General features: G+C 37.3%; 1 protein-coding gene across 33 annotated transcripts in view; it reads right to left on the bottom strand.

The window, feature by feature from the left end:
* Positions 1-22469, bottom strand: part of PDE4DIP (phosphodiesterase 4D interacting protein) — a 233367-nt gene that overhangs the window by 37584 nt on the left and 173314 nt on the right. For all 33 annotated transcript variants that reach the window (XM_012518040.4, XM_023583509.3, XM_023583515.3 and 30 more), the window contains 4 exons: positions 21934-22046; positions 20711-20838; positions 10666-10754; positions 367-599 (listed from right to left, as the gene is read on the bottom strand). In XM_012518040.4, the coding sequence (XP_012373494.2) occupies positions 367-599; positions 10666-10754; positions 20711-20838; positions 21934-22046 (563 nt within the window). The remainder of the gene's footprint in view (positions 1-366; positions 600-10665; positions 10755-20710; positions 20839-21933; positions 22047-22469) is intronic.

Raw genomic sequence — 22469 nt, 5'->3', positions numbered from 1 at the left:
GTGGACTATGCTTTTCTTCATATAGCAGTGAAACATCATGGTAGAAGAATCTTCATGTATTCAAGTCAACTCAAAAGAGGGAGACCCAGACCTACAAATAAGAGTTTTACCCATGACTATCATATGTTTGGCTAATAATATGAACTGAATACTATATTGAATTATGATCAATAACAAAACAAATAAAAAGTAGTTACCATTATCCAACATTATTTCTTTTTCTCTAAAGAATTTATATAAACATTAAGGAATATGGACTGAGAATCCCTGTGGCAGCACGAATGCCTTGGCTGCAGCATGGCTTGTCTCTGAAATATATTGGACTCTCAATGGGCCTGCTCCCCTTCCCTGGGGAGGATATTCTACCTGATGTGGGACACAGAGGAGAATCCTGCTTCCTCAATTTGAGCCTTTAGCTCCTTCAGTTCCCCTTCAGCTTTTCTCTTATCCTCTAAGTGCTGGTGGATTTCAGCCCTCAGGTGGAGCATTTCCTCTTGAAGACCTCTGTTACTGTCCTCTCCTGGCAGGGAAGGAGGGGGAAGAGATATGTTCTGGATTTCCACTGCTGCCAGACTTTTCTCCAAGGCCACCTTGATGAACTGAAAGAAAATTATGGTTTAAAGAAGTTAGGTCATTAAAGAGGATCCAAGAGGAACACAAGCTCACAAGGCAGCCATTAATAGGAAAGAAAAAGTCTAATCTAAAATGAAAGGCACACCCCCAAGTACTTTCTTGCAATCAGGGCCCCCTGGAGACTGGTTTGGATGGGGTGGACATACCAAGTGAGCAAGGGGAATTGCTTGCTACATGGGGAGGAAATGGAGAATCCATGTGTGGATGAGAAGAAAACACAAGTACATAATAACTTAAAGAGCACTTACTACATTATAGTATATAATAACACTTTCAATAATGGATAGAACATCTAAACAGAAGATCAAAAAGAGACTGAGGACTTGAACAAGACAATAAACCAACTAGACATAACAGACTTATATAGAACACTTCACCCAACAACAGCAGCATACACATTTTCTCTAGTGCATGTGAACCATTCTTCAGAATAGATCATATGTTAGGTCACAGAACAAGTCTCAATAAATTTGAAAATACAGAAATCATACATAGTATCTTCTCTGACCACAATGGAATGAAGCTAGAAATCAATAATAGAGGGAGAACTGGAAAATTCACAAATATGTGGAAATTAAATAACATACTCTTAAGCAAAAAGTCAAAGAAGAAATCATGAGGACAATTAGGAAATGCTATAGGATAAATGAAAATGAAAATATAACATATGAAAATTTATGGATGCAGTAAAGGCAGGGCACAGAGGGAAATTTATAGTTCTAAATGCTTACATTAAAAAAGAAGATCTCAAATCAGTGACCTAACCTCATACCTGGAAGAATAAAAGAAAGGAGAGCAAACCAAGCCTAAAGTTAGCAGAAGGGAGGAAATAAAGATTACAGTAGAGATAAATAAATTAGGGAATAGAAAAAAAAAAAAAACAATAGAGCTATCAACAAAACCAAAAGCTGGTTCTGTGCAAAGATCAATAAAATTGACAAATCTTTAGCTAGCCTGGCATAGGAAAACAGAGAGAGAATACAAAAACTAAAATTAGAAATGAAAAGAGGAATATTACTACTGACCCCACAGAAATCAAAAGAATTATAAGAGAATACTATGAAAAATTGTACACCAACAAATTAGATAACTTAGATGAAATGGACAAATTTCTATAAACACACAAATTACCTAGACAGAATCCAAAAATAAGTAAAGTGTTTGAATCAGTAATCAACCTCCCAACCTCCCAACCAAGAAATTCCAGAATTTGACTGGTGAATTTTGCCAAACATTCAAAGGTGAGTTAACACCAGTTCTATTCAAACTCTTTCAAAAATCTGAAGTGGAAGGAACACTTCCTACTTCCTTCTATGAGACCAGCACCACCCTAATGCCAAGACAGATAAAGATATTACAAGAAAAGTAAATTACAGACCAATATCTCTTATGACTATAAATGTAAAAAATCCTCAACAAAATACTAGTAAACCAGATCCAACAGCATAGAAACAGGATTATACACCATGATCAGGTAGGATTTATCTCAGGAATGTAAGCGTGGTTCAACATAAGAAAATCAATTACTATAATACATCACATTAATAGAATGAAGGAAAAGATCACATCGTCATCTCAATTAACACAGAAAAGCCAATTGACAAAAACCCAGCATCTCTTCTTGATAAAAACACTTAATAAACTAGGAATAGAAGGAAACTTCCTCCACCACACCAAGGAGTCTACAGCTGCAGGCATGAGTCCCATCCACCACCAATGTGGGATCGAAGTCTCCTCTCAAGTCAGAGGTGGAGTGGGCATTGCCATCCCAGGGTCCTCAGGATAAATGAATAAAATATGGACTAGAGTGGACTTACTGGTATTCTACTACAGAATTATTGTGACTCCAGCAATGGAAGAAATTATATCATTGATGTGGAGACAGTGGCCACTTAAGTTGCTGAAGGCAGGGAGAGGGAAAAGGAGGTGTGATATGGGGCCATTTTTGGGACTTGGAGTTGTCCTCAATGATATTGCAGGGACAGAGGCAGGACATAATATATCCTGCCATAACCCACTGAATGGACTGGGAGACAGCGTAAACTACAATGTAAACTACAATCCATGCTGTGTAGCTCCAAAATGTATTCATCAAATGCAATGAATGTACCACACTAATGAAAGAAGTTGTTGATGTGGGAAAAGTAGGGGGTGTGGGAAGTGGGGCATAGGGGAACCTCCTATATTTTTTACAATAACATTTGGAGTGATCGATTTATCTTTTAAAAATAGATTAAAAATATATTTTAAAAAAAAGGAAACTTCCTTAACTTACAGCTACAACCATACTCGATGAAAGACTGAAAACTTTCACCAAGAACAGGAACAAGACAAGGATGCACACACTCATCATTGCTATTCAACATCTGGAAGTTCTAGCCAGAGCAATTAGGCTAGAAAAATAATTAAAAGGCATCCAAATTGGAAAAGAGGAAGTAAAACTTTCCCTATTTGCAGATGACATGGCCCTATATATAGAAAATCCTGAAAAATCCACGACAAAGCTCTAGAGCTAATAAAGTCAGAAAACTGGGAGGGTACAAGATCAACATACAACAATCAGTGAAGTTTCTAAACAATAGTAAAGAAAATCTGAAAAGGAAACCAAGAAAAAATTTCCATTTACAGTAACAATTAAAATAATAAAATATCTAGTAATAAATTTAACCAAGAATGTAAAGGACTTGTACAAGGAAATCTACAAATCATTACTGAAAGAAATTAAAGAAAACCTAGATAAATGCATTCCACATTCATAAGACAAGACTAAGAATTGTTAAGATGCCAATGCTACCCAAAGCCATATGCCAATGCAACACAACCCCAATCAGCATCCCCAAAGCCTCCTTTGCAGAAATGGAAAAGCCAATCATCAAATTTGTATGGAAGGGGAGGGGGCACCCAAAATACAAACATTCTGAAAAAGGAGAACACAGTTGGAGGACTCACACTTCATGATTTAAAAACCTACTACAAAGTTGTGGTCCTCAAAATCTCATGACTTGCACAAACACAGACATAAAGCCCAATGGAATAGAATTAAGAGTTCAAAAATAACCCACCACATCTAATGGCCAATTGATTTTTTGTGAAGGGTGGCAAGTCCATTCGATAGAGGAAATGGTGTTGGGAAAACTGGATAGCCACATACAAAAGAATGAAAGTGGTCCCCTACCTTATATTATACACAAAAAGTAACTCAAAATGGATCAAAGACCTAAATACAACAGAACAAAAACTGTAAAAGTCCTAGAAGAAAACATCGGGGACCATCTTTCATATATTAGTCAATAGATTCTTAGGTTCTACACCAAGAGCATGAACAACAAAAAATAGATAAATCATACTTCATCAAAACTAAATAATTTTATGCATCACAAAAGAACATTATCAAGAAAATGAAAAGGTAACTTGTACATTGGGAGAAAATATTTGGAAATCTTATATCTGATTTAATATATAGAATACATAAGAACTGCTACAATGCAACAGAAAAAAAGACAAACTACCTAATTAAAAAGTTAAAGCAATGGCCAATAAGCAAATGAAAAGATACTTACCATCATTAGCCATTAGGGAAATACAAATCAAAACCACAATGAGATATGGCTTCACACCCACTAGAATGGCAATTATTATTTTTTAATGCAAAATAAGTGTTGGAGAAGATTGTAGAAATGGGAATCCTCATTCATTGTTGGTGGGAATGTAAAACGGTACAGCTGCTGTGAAAATCAATTGGTGGTTTCTTCGAAAGTTAAGTACAGAATAATCATATGACCCAGGAATCTCACTTTTAGGTAAAGACCCAAAACAATTGAAAGCAGGGATTTGAACAGATATTTGCACATCAAATATTCACAGCAGCATTATACACAATTGCTAGAAGATGGAAGCAACCCAAGTGTCCATCAACTGATGAATGGATAAATAAAAGTTATATATATACACAATGGAATATTATTCAACCACAAAAAGGAATGGAGTTCTGATTCATGATACAACAGTGATGAAGCTTGAAGATACATGTTGAGTGAAATAAGCCAGACACAAAAGGATATTTTATGATCTCACTGATATGAAATAGAGTAAGAAAATTCATGGAGTTTGGGGTGATGGAAAATTTTGGTAACGGATGATGGCGACAGTGGTACAACTTTGCAAATGTAATTAGCCCCACTGAGTTATATAATTGAAAGTCTTAAATTAAGAAAGTTTAGGTTGTATGTATGTTACCAGAATAAAATAAATCATGAAACTGTATCCAAGAGTGAACGCTTCTGTGACTTATGAACTTTAGCTAATTTTATAGTTATAATAATATTGATTCACCAATTATGACAAATATTCCACACTAATGCTAAATGTTAATAATAAGGAAAACTTTGTTTTGAGGGGTGTTATATAGGAATCCTGTATTTTCTGAATGATTTTTCTATTAACATATACTAGTAAATATAGAAATAACCCAATTAAAACGGGCAATGGATATGAAGACATTTTTTTAAAAAACAGAAATACAAATGATGAATAGGCACATGAAAAGATGTTCAATATCATGTCATTAGGAAAGACAAATCAAAGCCAATGAGTTAAATGATTGAGTTTCTTTTCAGGATTAGGTGAGATAAATGTGCCTGGACAAAGTTTTTTAAAGTAATGACTCCATAATTTGTTGAGCTGCCTTTTGTCTGTTGTTTTATTTTTTGAAGTTGAAATAAAGTTTACTTTAAAAAAAACACAGTGAGATACCACTTCACACCTACTAGGATGGCTATAATCAAAAAGATGAACAATAATAATATTAGTGAGGATGTGAAGACTTGGACACCTCATACATTTCTGGTGGAACATAAACTGGTGCAGCCTCTCTGGAAAACAATTTGGCAGAGTTACCATTTGATCCAGAAATTACATTCCTAGGTATATATTCAAGAGAAGTGAAAACATATACTTGCACAAAAAACTGTTCACAAATATTCATAGGAGCATTATACATAGTAGCTCAAAGTACCCAAATGTCCATCAACAGATGAATGGATGAACATAATGTGGTATATACAGTTAATGGAATGTTACTCTGCCATAAAGAGGAATGATGTTCTAATACATGCTATGACATGTATGAACACTGAAAACATGCTAAGTGAAAAAAGCCAGACACAAAAGGCCACATATTGTATGATTCCACTTCTATGACATGTCCAGTATAGGTAAGTCCATAGAGACAGGAAGATTAGAGTTTGACAGGGGTTGGGGAAGGATTCATGGGGACTGACTGTTAATAGGTACTAGGTTTCCTTTTGGGATGATGAAAAATGTTCTGGAATTGATAGTGGTAAGGGTTGTACAACTTTATGAATATAATAAAAGCCACTGAATTGTACACTTTGAAAGGTGGCTTTTATGGTATGTAATGAATTATATCTCAATAAAAAAAGATTTTCAAGTAACAATTAATATAAACACATAGAGTTTAAGCAGGGCTGGGAGATGTGGACACTGTGAGTCTTTTCTTCCTGAGAGGACAAAGCTCTCTTAGAGTTGCTCCCCAAATCAGGAAGCATTATTAGCCCCACAATATTTCAGACTCCAAAAAATATGACTAAGAGACAGAATCAGGGCACTCAGCCCAGAATTAGAATATGGGCAGAGCTACAGAGAAGGCAAAACAGGCTTTATTTCACTGGTAGCAGGACAATCACCTACGAGCACTGAGATGTTAAAGGGAGGTCACCCTGTCCAGTGGCCTAGCTCACTTTTGGTTATTACCTTTGTGCTGATGCTGCTGGTTAAACTCTAAAATCTAAGCCTGTGAGAAGGAAAGGGGCAGAAACAATTTCCTAACGCCTATCTTTTTCTGGAGGATCCTCGAAGTTACTCATCCAAGTTTCAATTAAGGCAGGTTTATGGTTTTTCTTCAAATGAGAGGTTTTTTTTTCTTTTAGGTTTTTTTTTATTCATCCTGGGCTCCACTCCAGTTTTTCCACACTTTTAAAGGTGTACAAATTGAAACCTGAGTATCATAGTCTACTTAGTGTATGGCTAATTATTTTAGTAGAAAGATTTCTTGCCCATCTGCCCTATATTATTCTTAACATATCCTAGTGTAATGTTGGCTTCCTCTCAGTGGCAAAATTTTGGGGTTTTACCTCAGGTCAATTTTAGCCTCCCAATTTTTCACACATGCTCCCACCAGCTATTAGTGGATATTTTTGTTTTCTTTCTTCTCTATAAATATTGTGACTTGTACTTGTCACTCATATTTCATTCTGGTTACAGAATGATTTCTCAATTATCAAAGTCATCAAATGTTTGGTGTGCATCTCCACAAACCATCCCTAACTGGGATTTGTAAAATTATGTTTTATATCACCTTTGCGTCACCAATATATTGAACATAACAGGACCCAGAGCAGTTTATGTGAATCATTGATTGGCAGAGCTACTGGGGTTGGCACAAAGCCATTGACCTTTGCTTCTGACCCTCTCTCCATGCATGGTAAAATCTAGACCATGAGTATGCGGTGGGGTTGTTTCCTGGCAGGCATGTGCATGGTGTCTACTAGTCCAGCAGGTGAGGCTGTGGAGAAACGAGCACATGTGGCAAGGAAGAAAGTCATCATCTAACAGTTGTTCAGTTTCTAGGCATCTGATCCCACCTGGGGTTTGTGAATCTGAGATTTGAGAGGCTCTTGGGAAAGTGTCTCCACCCAGGCTTAACCAGGGTGGTGTCCCTTTTCTCATGTGCCTCCAAGCATTTGTGATAGGATAAAGAGGACTAGGTAAAACCACTTTTGAAAGCAAATGACTCTTCCGCTCTATTACTATGTCTTAGCTTTCTTTATAAAACTGCTACACTAAAGTGAAATGAACATTATCATCAGCTTTAAATGAGGACATTTGCTCTTTTCCTCAACTTAAGGGTTTCTTCTCTGAAAAATAATGTCTATCTAGTTAACAACACCTATGCATTTTTAAAGTATCTTCTGAAAATATATTATCTTGTTCTATTGGTTTAAATATGGGAGTTTCTTAAGGAAAGAAAGAAGAAAGGAAGGGAGGGAGGCAGGAAGGCACAGTTGGACTCCTGAAACACTGATACAGGAATGGACCTTAATTTTAATCCAATTTAGCACTTCAATATGAGAAAATAAAAATCTACTTATTTTATCTAGGCTAAGTTGTGTTTTCATTTTTCCAAGGTTTATTATTGCCAACTATTTTTAAAAATTAAAATATAAGTACATGAAAATCAACTCAGGAGCCAGACTTTTTCTTAGTTTTGCCTTGTCATCCACAAAAAGATAATATTTCTGTTCTTTCCCTGCATAAAGCTCCAGGGTTTCCAGTATGTGGGGTGGTACTGTTAACCTTTTAGAGTATTGCTAATTATATCTCCCTTTTAAGTTGTCTTTTCATATTTCCTAATACATTTGTTCTATTGCTTTCATGTCTGATTCAACTTTTTTGTGTTTAGGATTTCCACTTGCCCCACGGAGATCTGTGTGCAGATCAGAGCATTCATTTGATTACAGATGGTTTTGTCTTGTTTTCGGTTTTTGTTTTTATTTTCTTGCTCCTTCATAACTTTCACAATGTAAGTCACTTTTCAGACAGCCCTAACGGCATTAAATCTGACCATTTCTCAAGTTCATCATACTTAGGCTACTAATGTTTCTTTCCCCCACTGTATTTTAATCTTTATTCTGGATTAATTTTTTTCCATTGCAAAATATCAAATTTGGAAAGGCAATGGACTTGGTTGATTACTTTAGTTTCTATCACACAAATTTCCTAGGTATTTATTGTAGAGCTTACATCTGCTTAAGAATGGAATTTTTTAGGAGATGTCTGAAGAAAATGACCATGATGACCAGACCTGAGGCTTCTTAAGTTATGAGGGTCAAAAAATGAGGAGGATACAACTTGCTTTGGCCAAAAGGTAATTCTTGGAAGTAAGGCAAAGTTGGGTGTGTTGTTAGTGTAGTGTGTGGTGTGTGTATGAAGCAGGAAAGGAGATTAGTGTCAAGAATAAAGTTCAACTTCCAAGGGCACAACAAGGAGGATCTAGAATCTAAACTTAAAGAATCATTTCCCTAGAAACAATTAAATAAATTTTTGAGAATCTGGACACAAAAAGTTATGGCAAACAAACTTTATTTAATTCGCAGCAGGTAAGTCACATTCTCAAATCCAGAAAAGTTGAAGTAAGTTGACAAAGATTCCGCACATCACAGTTCTTCCTATCCAAAACTGAAAGCTGGTTTTTAAGGAAAGGTGATGGAAATAAAAATGACTGCTTACCCAAGAGATTCTTCATCCAAAAGGCATATACTGTTCCAAAGGTTTGTAAACTCCTAATTTACTTAGTATCTCCCGTGCCAAGTAACACAGCAAGCATTGTGAAGGAACTACAAATGCCCCAAGATAAAGGTTTAGTCCAGGGTTGGAGTGACTTTTTCAAAATGGGATCTGATCATTTTCTCCATGCTAGGATACAGGAAAGAATGCCGAGGATGAAACTACTTTACAAACCAGTTTGTCTACAACTGAGACTTAGAGTGAAAGACTCATACTTCAAAGGATAGCAACTTTAGACCATGTTAATTGGAATCTCACTCTCCTCTTACTTGTGCTCCTATTCATTTATTCTGAAGTTAAATCCTGTACCATAGTCCAATCACCATCAGTGACCGTCCAACAGCCCAATACAGCTCTGACTTAAAGTAGATATTTGCTCACCCTGCAGGTCCCCCTCTCTCACCCAAGATTTTCCATGAAGTCAGGGAACGAGAGGCAGAGGGTATACTGGAGAGACAGTGGTATACAGTTAAGGGGATAAACCTCAGTTAGGAGGATTCAGAAGAAGCAGTTCAAGCAAAAGGAGAAGCAGAGCTCAAGCAGGAACTCAAGGTAAAAGTAAGGGCCAGATAACAAAACAGCAACAAAAAAGGAATCTTGGTAAAAGGTAGAGATTATGTTGAAGACGTGGGGTATCCCAGACAACTAGTCATATCAGCAAGAGCTGAAGACTGACAAATCCTGTGAGATTTGGGGTCTCTTCATTTGTGCTCTTCCCCATTGGTTTATTAGCTATCACCTCCTTTTCTCATACAGCAGATGAAGAGGCAGACCCAGCAAGCCTGATTCCACTAGTTTTCCTAATATCCCCAGAGACACTGTGACTGGAAAGCCCAGTTGTTCCTGCAGAAAAACAGATACCAATGATCCATTTTCTCCTTTATAACTCAGAGAGTCACAGGCATGGTCTGTATAAATGTGATTGCTAAACATCACTGGGAAAGGTGGAGATACATTGGATTTCCAGTGAGTGCTGTAGGATCATTCTCTGTGACTTAAACTCTGAGGTCCAGGACATTCATTCTTGGGCTCAAGAACATGCTTGTTACACCTTTACTGATGGTGAAAGGAAACAGTCTTTCAACCTTGGGGGCCAGGTTGTGAGGCTTGACAATGGCTTGCTCTTGAAGTACCATCTGCTGGTCATCAAGTTGTCATGACCTGGGAGGTCTGTCAGATTGAACAACAAAGTTCTCTTTCTTATAATGAGATTGCACTAAGAAATGCCTACTTTGGAAGCATTCAGATCTTCTTGGAATTTCTCAGACAGCATTTTCCCTAAGCAGGACATAGCCACTGCCAGTCCCCAAGCAGCTCTTTGATGACTCCTTGTCTCCTGTGGTGTGTCAGTTACAAAAGCCCAAGAGGAAAGCACCATTGTCTTGTTATAAATAAAAATTCTTTTGACGCTATTAACTACAGATGTTTAGTAGGGGAAAACATGGGTAGGAGCCGTAGAAGGTGTGGATACAAAAGGGAGGATTGGAGAGAGAAAATGGAGAGAAAACAGTGGTTGGGAAAGAGGCTGGGAAACTCAAAGAGGGCAGGAAGAAGACTGAGAAGGGGTTTATACAAAAAGAGCTCTTTCTACTCCAGGTCCACAAGGGCTGCAGGAAACTGGCTCTGTACCTGCCCCCCTGGAACCCCCAGGACCTGACACTGACTTACATGCTGGTGGCTATTGTGTGCAGCCTCCTCCTCAATACTGTCAGTGAACTCAGTGCTGGCATCTTCGATGTCGTCCCCTGTAGCTGCACCTGGAAGCAAGTCCAGAAGAGAAAAGTGACTCCCTTCACAGAGAGCTTTTAGAAAGCAGCTAAAATTACGTTCTTTTTGCCTCCCACCTCTAATTTCTTCCTTTTATCATATGCATGCTCCTAGTCAGCAGGATCTACAGAGAAGACAGAACCAACAGAATGAGCCAAATTTGTAGGAAAACTTTCTCCCTGTAACAATGAGATTTTCGTATTAATGCTTAAGCGTAAACCTCAAAACAAAAGCTGGCCTTGACAGCACAGAGCTATACCTATAACTAAGGAGCATAACTTCAAGATAGGGAGGTAACTTCTCTCACCCATTTCCAGCAAGTCTGAATTATTCCATGCCTGCCAGTGAATGGCTGTCAGTTCCCTCTTCAGTTCCCTCTTCTGAAATGTTGATCAAGCGTGACTAACTTTTTCCCACCACTGAAAGGGCCACTGATCTCCCAATTATTAGGCCAACCCTGTTCTGCTCTCTCTTTTGCATTACTAGGACCAGTCATGCAAAGGGATGACAATGTCTAGGAGGAACTCCCCTCTGGAGCCCCTGGTCCTATGGATGATCTGGGCCAGTGAAGACTGAAAGCACAGAATGATTCAGGTGCTTTTAAGCCCTTCTTCTGGCCTCCCTGCTCCATACCTCTCCCAAACTCTTGTTCAAGAACAACACACTTTGCCTACAGAATTATTATACTTGTTTTTCCAAATGGGATTTAATCCATCCTTTCACTCCCCAAAGCTAGACACAGTCACCACAGGAAAACAAGCATTTGCACCTTGCCCTGGGATAAGAAGCTGCAGTTTGTGGTCTGGGAAAAAATCTAAGGCAGCACTGACCAACAGAATTTTCTGTGGTAATTACAATATTCTATATAGGTACTACCTGGTACAGTAGACAGCAGGCATATGTGGTTAATGAGCAGTTGAAATGTGGCTGAGGAACTGAATTTTTAAATTAAATTGAATTGAATTAAAATAGTGCCATACGACTAGAGGCTACCATATTCGACAGCACAAGTCAAGGGCATTTCCCCCTTTCTACATCTATTGTAGTAAGATTGTGCACCTCATTTTAGACTCAAACCTGGGCCCACATTACTGAGTTCTTTTGAAAGTACAGGAATTCACAACGGATAATTCATTTGAACACAAAAGAAAATCTACTATGACACCTCCCTGTGTCTTACAGAACCTATACATACTAGAGAACTAGATCTAGTTCTGATACTTAGAACTAGTTCAGCTACTCAGTAACCAACCTGTTAAAGTTCCTCTCTGACAGATGAATCACCTGGGCTTCCAAGAGATTAAGTGATTTTTCCAAGTTTACACACCTACTCACTGACAACAGTTGTGCCAGGATGTCAGGTCTCTGGACTTTCAGTGACAGCTCACAGATCTTAATCTCTATCTCCAAGAGCAAAGGGCCTGCTCCTGAGGTCAGAACCCATAGAGGAAGTGCTCGGCATGAGGAACGCGCCTTCGCTATCCTCTGCAGGTAAGATGAACGGGGCGCTTCACACCTATGTCTATCTCTTGGCATCTGCAAGCCCATGCCGCTGTATTTCCAATGACCAGGCCAATCTCTTCAAAGCACTAAAAGAGCATGCTGTTCTAACAGCTTAATCACACTACTAGTTCTCTGAATTTCTCTGTGGGTGCTGTCAATTTGGACCAAGGCAGGACACTGTCCAGTGAATCCCTATCCACAAAGAAGCACCTGCACCACACAGCAACCTTAGAGATCTGTGACAGACAGTATATGAAAGGATTTCCAATACTTACTCTTTCAAACCAGTCCCTGAACCACCTTGGCCAGGAGACTGGCTGTGTGGAGGCAAATGAACAAACTCCCTAAGCTTTGGCTGCCTTGGTAACTCACTGAATCCAGGATGCTAATTCACCTGAGGACATCCATATCATATTATGCTTACTTTTGATAATCTTTCCCTGTACAAAAGTAGAGATCAGAAATTTTTATTCCTTTCTTGCAAAGAAAATGGAATGCCCAACTCAGTGACAGACTGGAAGGAAAAAAACCATACTTTTCACACTGTTTCCCTTCTGAGCTTTGGGCTAGAAAATGAACCTGTGAATGAAGAGAGCACAGCTCCTTGAGGTCCGGGATCCTCAGCCCCACACCATTCTTGGGAAATTGTGGAGCTTTGCAGGGCCACATTCCACGTTGATTACTGTATTAGGTTTCAGGGATAAGCTAAGTGCGGGGTTAGAAAGGTTGACTGTCACTGGTCTTGAGGAAGACTTTTCTCTAATACTTCCTGCCCGCCACTTACCTTTGTCTGTCTTCACGATGCCACATATGCATTTCTAGGTAATACCCTTTCTAATTCACATGGGGATAGGATACCACGGTTTTTATTTTATCAGGAATTAGATGGAGACAAAACAAGAATGCCCATTTCGTCCCAACACTTCTATGTAGGGTTTTTGTTTTATTTTTTAATCTCAGTTCACAGTACTTCATGGCAGCTTTAAGGTGCTCAATTTTATTTATTTATTTATTTATTTTACCAATTTGAATTAGAAAGTAGAAAGTGTTTTTGTGTGTTTATAGGATGAAAAAAGCTGAAAAATATTAGAGAAAACATGGGGAAAAACGTGTACGTTATCTCACACAAGGTCCTACATGTAAGTTTACATTAGTCATCCCCCTTTCCATGTTAACATGCCATTTTCTTATAAATGATAACAAAAAGTTCTCTTTTGGGGAAGCACCTTTTCCAAAGCTTTTTATGAGGCAACAAAACACTACCTTCAGAACGAATTTGGAAGATTTCTAATTTCAAGTAAAGATACCTACAACAGTTTGTGCTCAGTAAATATGATCCAATAATATTCCTGTTTTATCAGTGCTGTTGGTGGTAAACTGAAGGGATCCGTGGCTGAAAGAATGAGGACTGAAAAAGAAGTTGAAAACCATAGAACCTAAATGCTGTCACTTTATACCTGATCTTATGAACTGGATGATCTTGATTAACTCTATCTGCACATCTTCACTTCTCAATGAGCACATATTTCCCTCATCAGGAGGTTTTAAATACATCTCTTTGCTCTTCCTGCTTCACAGGACAGTTTAAAGAATATAAAATGTTCAGTAAAACAGGATGAACTCTGGAACATGTGCTTTACAAACAGGATTCATCATCGTCAAGTTCTGATTGCTATAAAACTCCACCATGTAGGAATAAGTCTTAGAGGGAAAGTCATGATATGTTTTCTTTTAATTCTTCAGTAATGAGTCCAAACTCATTGGGGTGAAGATCACCTTTCCTAAATTCTACTCTCTATAATCATTATTGATTCCCCTTTAGGCCCATTTATTTGGGATCAACAGAAAAGGAATAAACATTCTTATGTAGTTACTCAGAACAAAGCAAGGGTCATATTTTACTAATTTGGAATAGGAACTCAGAGCTAAAATTTTATAGCATGACTAGGTTTGCTGTGCTAAGTGTTCAGCTGTTCTTTCCTTCAGTGCCAGGTGTTCTTAGACACATCTCTCTTTCACACCTAGGCATATTGCCTGACACGTGCTCCTCAAGAGAAGGCACATTCTCATCTTTCATGAACCAACTATTGATGATGTTAATATTATGGTGCTGTATGAGAAAACCAAAGAAAAAAGGCCTCCAATCAAACCTGCAATTTCATCTGCATGGGTTCCCTTTTGGACCAGAAGAAAATTTAAGATTTCTATAGTCCTCCATAAACTTCTGCTAGAAATAAAATTCCTTATTAACTAGACAGACTCTGATCTTGAAACAGAAGTAGCTAAAGAAGAAAACTGCTGTCTGTCCTCAAGCCCTTTAATGGTATCTATTTCTAAATTGTGACAGCTCCTAAAATAGTCTATAGGGTCTTCCAGCTTCTATATTATTCAACTGTTTTCAGTGACTTAAAAAAAAACAAATCATAGACTAAAAACTTTTCAGGGTATAAAATCTCACTAGATTCTGGGAAGAGTTGTCACTTTTTCAAGAGTATTCAATAAAACTAGAGTCCCCTATACTTAGGCTGACAGGACAGATATAAATTGGGACTGTCCCAGGCAAATCAGGAGCTATGACCACTATCTGTTCTATAAAGTCATCATTTTCACTCAAGGAATTCTTCCTGCTCATGGTCTCTTTTTTCCTCAAAGGACACAAGACGCAGGCTTTTCTAGGAACACTTGCAGAGGTACCACCACCTATCGTACCAACTGACTCTTCAAATCTCCAACCTGCTTTCTACTACTCCCATCCAGGATCAAGAAAGGGTCCTCAAGGTAGAGTGTCCCATTTTACATTTCTGGGGTAAGTATAATGCTGTTCTTCAGTCTCACTTTCTTGGGAGAACAAAAATTCGGGTTTCTTCCTCTTCCTTCCCTTAGTTAAATGAACACAAAGGCTTCACTCATTCCACGGTGCTTTACTTTGACCTGGGATATTAGTACAATGATCAACATACTCATTCTTCTATTAGAGAAAAAAAACATGGTTTTCTCTGCAGTTTTTCTTGTAAGAATGAAACCAAATAGTTACTGTTGGCCTTTGATACTTTTATTGGATCAGTAAGACAGTTTTTAGTTTCTCAACTAAAGTAGCTGAAATTCTAATACTTATATGTAAAAAAAGTACATTCTCCATCCCAGTACAAAAGTTAACACAGTCTAACACAGCAGAGTGCCATGAAGAAATGAACTTCCAGAAGAAAATATACACCTTATTTTGGTGGGAAAATAGTCCTGGAAATAATCTAATGCCATGTTTCTACATTCATTTAATATGTCACTGGCTTCTTCATCTGAGATTATGAACCATTTTAATTTTTCTCAGTAGCCCCAGGGTCAAATTTTTAAGTGATAAAAGCATGTAAAAGTGCTTTAACTGGTAATACTTCATTGAAACAGAGAGGAATTCATGATTTATAAAACATACTTATACACATGCAAACCTCTAACACAGATCGAGTGGTTCAGTCTTTTTAATGATTTTGAGAACTGAAAAAGGACTGCATACTTGTAACTACACTGAAAACCTACAAGCATTTGCTAGACAATTGAGTTCTTAAAGACAAGAAAGCCAATTTGATGCACATACTTAACACTCCTACTCTTTGTATTTAGATAAAATATTTTCTGATGTTGAACTTCCTATTTTAGCCCCACAGCTTTAGTAAGAGGAAAACAGAATGGTATGGATTTTTCCTTCAGAAACTTGACTTTAAACAAAAAAAAAAAATTAAGTTATTAAATCACTTTATCAGCTTATTCTAATTTGAAATATGTAAAATTACTACTGTCCGTACTATAGCCTTCTGCTTCCCTTCTAATTCCCATCCTTTGTTAAGAGAAAAGTTACAAACTAATTTGTTTCATTTGGAAAACTCATCCCAATTCATGAGATTATACAGAAAGAACAGGATTTACCTTCTGTCAACAGACTACTTAAAAGCAACATGCTTTTCTTCTAATCATAAAATAAATATTTTAACAAAGTTATCGCTGCAAATGACAGGTGAGGGGGTAGTTTAAATAGTTTAAAATGTGTTAAGACTCCAACTATTACATGACAGAAATCTCTCCAATGTATTCATCCTACTGACTCACTACTGTTTTTTATTATTGGGGTGCTTTACATGAGCTCCATATTCTTAGCTGCTGTTTCTATAGAAGAAGTGGCTATTTAACAATTAGTCCTACCAAAGGGAGAAGAAAAGCTAAGATTTAACCCTAAAAGAAATTACAGAAAATGCTGTATACACTAGTATTTCACAGATGTTATACTCTGAAACAGAAAGCTAGTTTCATTCACCCTTATTCTACCACAGATTGTATGAGGAAAGATGGGAGATGACCATTAAGTAAGAGGTTTACTAACATTTCTTCCTAACTTCATAGGAAGTTGGTCAGACTTCACTGTATGAGATTGGCTACAGACCTGGGGCTTTAATCAAGGGACAACTTAAGTTTTTCAGGGACGTCAAATGTGAAGACTCTGATTCTTTCATATAGGAAAAACCATGAAACCAGAAACCAATTACTTATCCTAGCAAGTAGAACTATGAATTTCTAATGCTAGTGCAAGGAAATCAAAAGTATTAAAATAGTGTTCTTACTAAGGCCTACAATATGAGGACAGTGACAAACTAGATGAGTCAATCCTCAAAGAAAGGAGCAATTTTAAATGTAATCTGATCTCTCCTGCTTTCCATAATCTGAGGACTCCTGATACAACTGGAAGACAGAAGCAAAGGGAACCAAAATCACTTTTCCTGCACTGTTTTGAATCTATAAGCAAACTTCTCATTGTCCTGATACTGAATTGAGGGAACATATATATATCTGCCATGGAGATCACTTATGCATAAACTGTGCAAATAAAGATAATAAAGTACCTTCAAGGGAAATTACTTCTGGCTAGGATCTGATATCCTATACTCTTTTAAAGATATTCTTGATCCTTAATAGACCTCTTACCATATATAATGAAATTGAAAAATCTTTTAAAAATATGAACAAAGAGGGGAGTAGATGGAACTTAGTGGTTAAATGCCTGCTTTCCATGTACAAGATCCCAGGATCAATCCCAGTACCTCCTAAATATATATATATATGAACAAGGAAAAATGTACTTCTAAGAAATAAAGGAGATTAAAAATATTGCTGGTGTATATAATTGAATAAAGAAAGGTGGGTATGTGGAGTGTGGGGAGCATAAGGGTACACCCTGTTAAAAGTACAAGGCTGACATATTAAAAGAGCTCAATCAGGGAGCAGATGTGACTCAAGTGGTTGAGCACCTGCTTCGTACATGGGAGGTCCGGAGTTCAGTCCCCAGTGTCTCCTAAAAACAAACAAAAACAAACAACAAGCAAGCAAACAAATGAAAAAAACAACTCAGAGGAGCTGACAAGGCTCAGTGGATGAGCAACAGCTTCCCACATATGAGATCCCGGGTTAAATCCCTGTCCCTGGTATGTTAAAAAAAAAAAAAAAGCTCATTCATGCTTTTTTCCTCAAAGTTAGTAATTGGCTGAACAGCTAAAAAGAGAACATCAGAAAACTATTGGTTCATATTAGGTACTAACAATCACTGGATTTCAATAATAAAGTTTAACCTGCAATAAAGAATTTAGGGGAAATATTTATCATAAGGATTTCCATTTTATTCACTAAATAAATGTTCTTGGAAGTCCTTTTCAACTCTAGTTCTACAGACTTTATCTTACCCTGACCTCTTACAACCATGACTCAACATATTTGCTATTATTCAATAAGTAAATGTTAGAAAAATCAAATCTATCAATATGGATTTTTCTCATTTTAATTTCTATGTTTCCAATTAAGCACAGCCTAAGTGAGGATTTAATTCACTCACTTTCTTTCAAGGTTTCTTATTCAAGCACGAGACTCTATAGAGCACAAGATACTTTATTTTAAATTATTGTAATGTTGAAAAATGACTGACAGAGGTAGAATAATCCAGTAAGAGAAAGGGTCTGTGCTCCTGAAGAGAGAACAGAATCAAATTCATGATAAATATGATATGAATGTGTCCAGTCACAGCATCATTTACCTGTGGGCCATAAAACTCATCAGAACTGTTTTCTCTGATCAGATGCCAAATGACCACACACAATTGTTAGACCAGCAAGCCCTCTAAAGGGAGCACTGCATCAAGCTTCATTCCGGCTATTAAGACCAGAACGTTAACACCACGTTAGTCACAACTGTGGTATCAAGATCAAACTCATCCTTTGCCACTAAGTTCACTTAATTTTCTAGCATGATTCCTAAGCATCAACATCAAAAGCAAGTAACTACAGGACAAGTTAGACTCTTTTCAGGGTCCAAATCATGACCAGAATTAAGATACCTATTTTCTGATTCTTTTGATACTTTTTCTATAGGAGACTGGGTTTATTACTTATCCAACTACATTAATATTATATCGCTAACATTTAGCAACAATTCAAGATAAAAAGGGGTAGTCTTACTCTTGTTGGACGTTGATAGAAACAGGTGTGGTAATTAACATAAATTACTGTAATCACTATGAGCCCATACACCCAAGACTCACCCACGGTTGAATCTTAACAGAGGTTTAGAAAGTTTCCTTGGTCTATTAGTAAAATTAAAACCTTGCTGTGATGATACACCAGACTAGTCTTTGATGGGTTGACATTTCTACAGCTCAATTATCCTCCTCCTAACATCTGAAAAGCTAGAAAAAAAATTGTACTAACAAACAAAAAACCAACCCTTTATACAGAAAAGGGTCTCTAGGATTGGGACACTAAGAAAAATGGATAGCTCTACTTATATATCCTGACTCCTCCTTTAAATGACTCCTCTTTCCCTCTCAAAGGCCAATAAGGCTGGCATAGCATATACATTAAGAGGAAAACTTGTGGTTACTTAATCAGGAGATAACAGAGCAAACATTTTCCTCCCTGGCCACTACAGTTTGACTTAATCTCTATGTGTTACAGGGACAACTAAGGTTACAAAAATTTGGCTTGAATTTAGAAAGCAATGTAAGCCATGTCAGCACATGAATGTGAAAAAAATATGTTTCATGTAAAAAAATGAAAGGACAAAGAAAAATCTTTGGGACTCACCTAGTTAGAAAGGGTACTCAGTCATACTTACAATGCTAGAAATCCTCAATCCGTTTCCCAAATCTCATGTTTAACTGAAATCTCAGTTTCTAATCTAGGAAACTCATATCAAACAGAAATATGGAACCTCATGGTGCTCTATCCACAAAGTTTCAAAGTAATTTTGGTTACTTTTCATTCTCTTGACATTTAAAACACCAGAAATACAATCTTCAGTGCACCCTTCCTTATACCTATTGTGTTGCCACAAAAAGCACTGAGACAATGACTAAAACCAGTGAGCACACATGTGTGACTACATTTCTTTCTATTCAAGCCCTTTGAATCCTGTGCCTATTACTTATTTTAACATGGAGAAATGTATGAGCACTAAACACTGAAAAATATAGGACTCAGCCTAATACTACTACCAAATGGATGTATAACTTGCTATACATTTGGTGAAATACTGAATTTAAATGGGGATATTATATTTGAAAATATTTTTGTACATGAAAAATTCTCACTCTGGAAGATTTGAGAGCTTTCTGAAATTCATGTTCTGAATAAATATCATGCCTTGGTTTAAAGAAACCTAAAGGAGTCAATAAGGAAAAACTATCAAATGGAACCTAATCTTCACTTTTATCATTCAATAATCAACTCAAACAATACTAGAGGTAATGATTTACAATAAACACCTTAATTGTCTTTGCCTCTGCTCTTTAACTTGGCCCTCCTAATAATCAGGAATCTATTGCAAGACTTTCCTGGTTTTGATAACCTAATGATAAAGATTAGAACATTTTTGCAAAGTCATTCCTATATATTCTCACTCTCTCCCCTTTTGTAACTTTTCATTTGGAAAAAAAAAAAAAACTGCTCTCAAAGAGCAGGAGTTGATTGAATGACAAAAATAATATACACACATGCATTTGTGACATGATTTGGAACATATGAAATGGATTGTGAAAGTAGGGGAGGAATAAAACTTTATTGGCCCACAGAAGGGATGAGGGAATGAGGAGTGGCTAAGGAAAGGAATGCATGTAAGAGAGAAAACTAAACTGGAATGATTTAAAATGTGCAAATACACTTCATAGTCTCTACCATCCAATATAGAGATAGATACACAGAGTGAGATATAGGTAAACTAAAGTGAGTTCCATTTTGTAATTGGTGCTACTTGTACCACTTCTATCTTAGCAAGTCACCAGTTAACCTGCCAAAGGCAGACAAGACTCTCTCTGGTTAGTGCAAACAAGGTTTTCCATCCTGGGCTGTAGTCTGACCCGCCAGTGCTCAGAAGGCATGCTTGTGACGAACTTGAACACTTTCCAGTTCCCCACCTCCAATGGCAGCCAGGGTCTCAAGCCTGCTTAAGCGCTCCAGGCTTCTTCCAAGAACTTCTTCTAGCCGACCACGTAACACCTGGGCGCCTTCCAGTTCCACCTGCAGAGTTCGATCTCTTTCAGAGCTGATTGAACATGCCACACAGAAGAAAGTCAATTAGCAATCAACTTAATAGGTCCAGATATGCTTCCAAAAAGCCATCAATGCCAGTCTGAGCCATGAGCCTTTCTACAGTAATTACTCTTCAGGACACAATAAATGAATGCAGTATTTGTTGTGGCACTTGTGTTCACTGCTAGTAAATTAGCAAGGCCTGCTCCTTTCTATAAAGCTCACCTTAATGCTAAAACCTGGGCCAGAAATTATAGATCTTAAGGATTATCTCACCCCCTTGCAGCCGACATAAGAAAAATGTTGTTACTTAACTCAGAGCTTTACCTTCTGATAAACTAAAACCCACAAAAAACTAAATACAAACTGAAGCAAGATTGAGTCAAGCAGGTCTGCCACAAAAGATACTGTTTTCTCATTTGTTAACAAATTTGACATGCTCTGAGAAGGAATGTGATTCACAGAGACCAAAGATTCAGAGGATCTTTTTAAAGAAACACCATCAAGTAATTCAATCACCTTTCTTCTGCCTTCACTCTTTTGAAATAGGAAGAAAAAAGTGTTTAACCCCAACAATAAACTAGGAGAAATGAGTAATAAAAGAATGAAAATTAGGAAAGAGAAAAAGGAGTTTTAGAGGGAAGGCAAAATGAGGGGGAAGAAAAGAGAAAGGATATAAAATAAACCAGAAAGATATAATATATACATGGCCCAAAACCAAGAGGTACAAGAAAATATATTCATCAGGATAAGTTAATATCATCCCAGGATCAGGGATCACTTACAGCTTTACTCTTATAATAGAACAGTGCTTAGCACGGCATGGAGCAGAGAAAGGAAAGGAACAGACACTGAGTACTTACTATAGCTAAGGCTTTGTTTTAGACACTTGACATATCTTCTCATTTAATCTCTACAGTAAACTACATGAAATAGGCCTTATTCCTGACTGAAGGTTTCTAGACTTAAGCTCAGAAAGATCCCCACAACAAAAGGCAAATTGAGTAGCTCCAATACTGTCTCTGCCGTCTTTTTTTCCTGCCTCAGTATGGTAGGTATCTTCACTTAAAGAGGAATAAAAGGAAAAACAGTGTAGCCACTCTCTTACCTCTCTGGATGGGCATGGAACTTCACCAGACTGCTATACAGCTGCCTCTCCGCTTGCAAGGCCTCATTGAGCCGACTCCGTTCATCTACCAGTCCTTCCAACATCAACAGCAACTGAGGAAAAAGGAAGCAATATGTAAATGGAAAAATAAAACATGAAGCCACAGTTAATTCTGAAAAAAGGTCAGAAGATATGCCTTAGCATGCTACTATGCATTTAAAAGCCCATTATTTTATTATTTCTTTGGGCTTTCTATAGTGCTTTACAGTTTTCAAATCAATGTTACAGTCATTATCTTCACCTTCAAAACTCTATAAGGCAGAATTCAAACATGGGAGCAAAGAGAAGTCAGAAGCAAAATAAAGAGACCAAGAGACATAAGGGAAGAGAGGAAAGAAGGGTAAGAGAAAACATATACAAATAGCATAATTATTGAGCACCTTCGATACGCCAGACTCTGTTCTAGGTTCTCGGGATACAACCAATAGCTTACTATCTAGTAGGGGGAAAAATCCATCAATTACAGAATGTATCAC

The sequence above is a fragment of the Dasypus novemcinctus genome, chromosome 13 (genome assembly GCF_030445035.2).
Source record: "Dasypus novemcinctus isolate mDasNov1 chromosome 13, mDasNov1.1.hap2, whole genome shotgun sequence".
In the NCBI taxonomy this organism is placed as follows: domain Eukaryota; kingdom Metazoa; phylum Chordata; class Mammalia; order Cingulata; family Dasypodidae; genus Dasypus; species Dasypus novemcinctus.
This window is presented reverse-complemented; position numbering and strand designations above follow the sequence as displayed.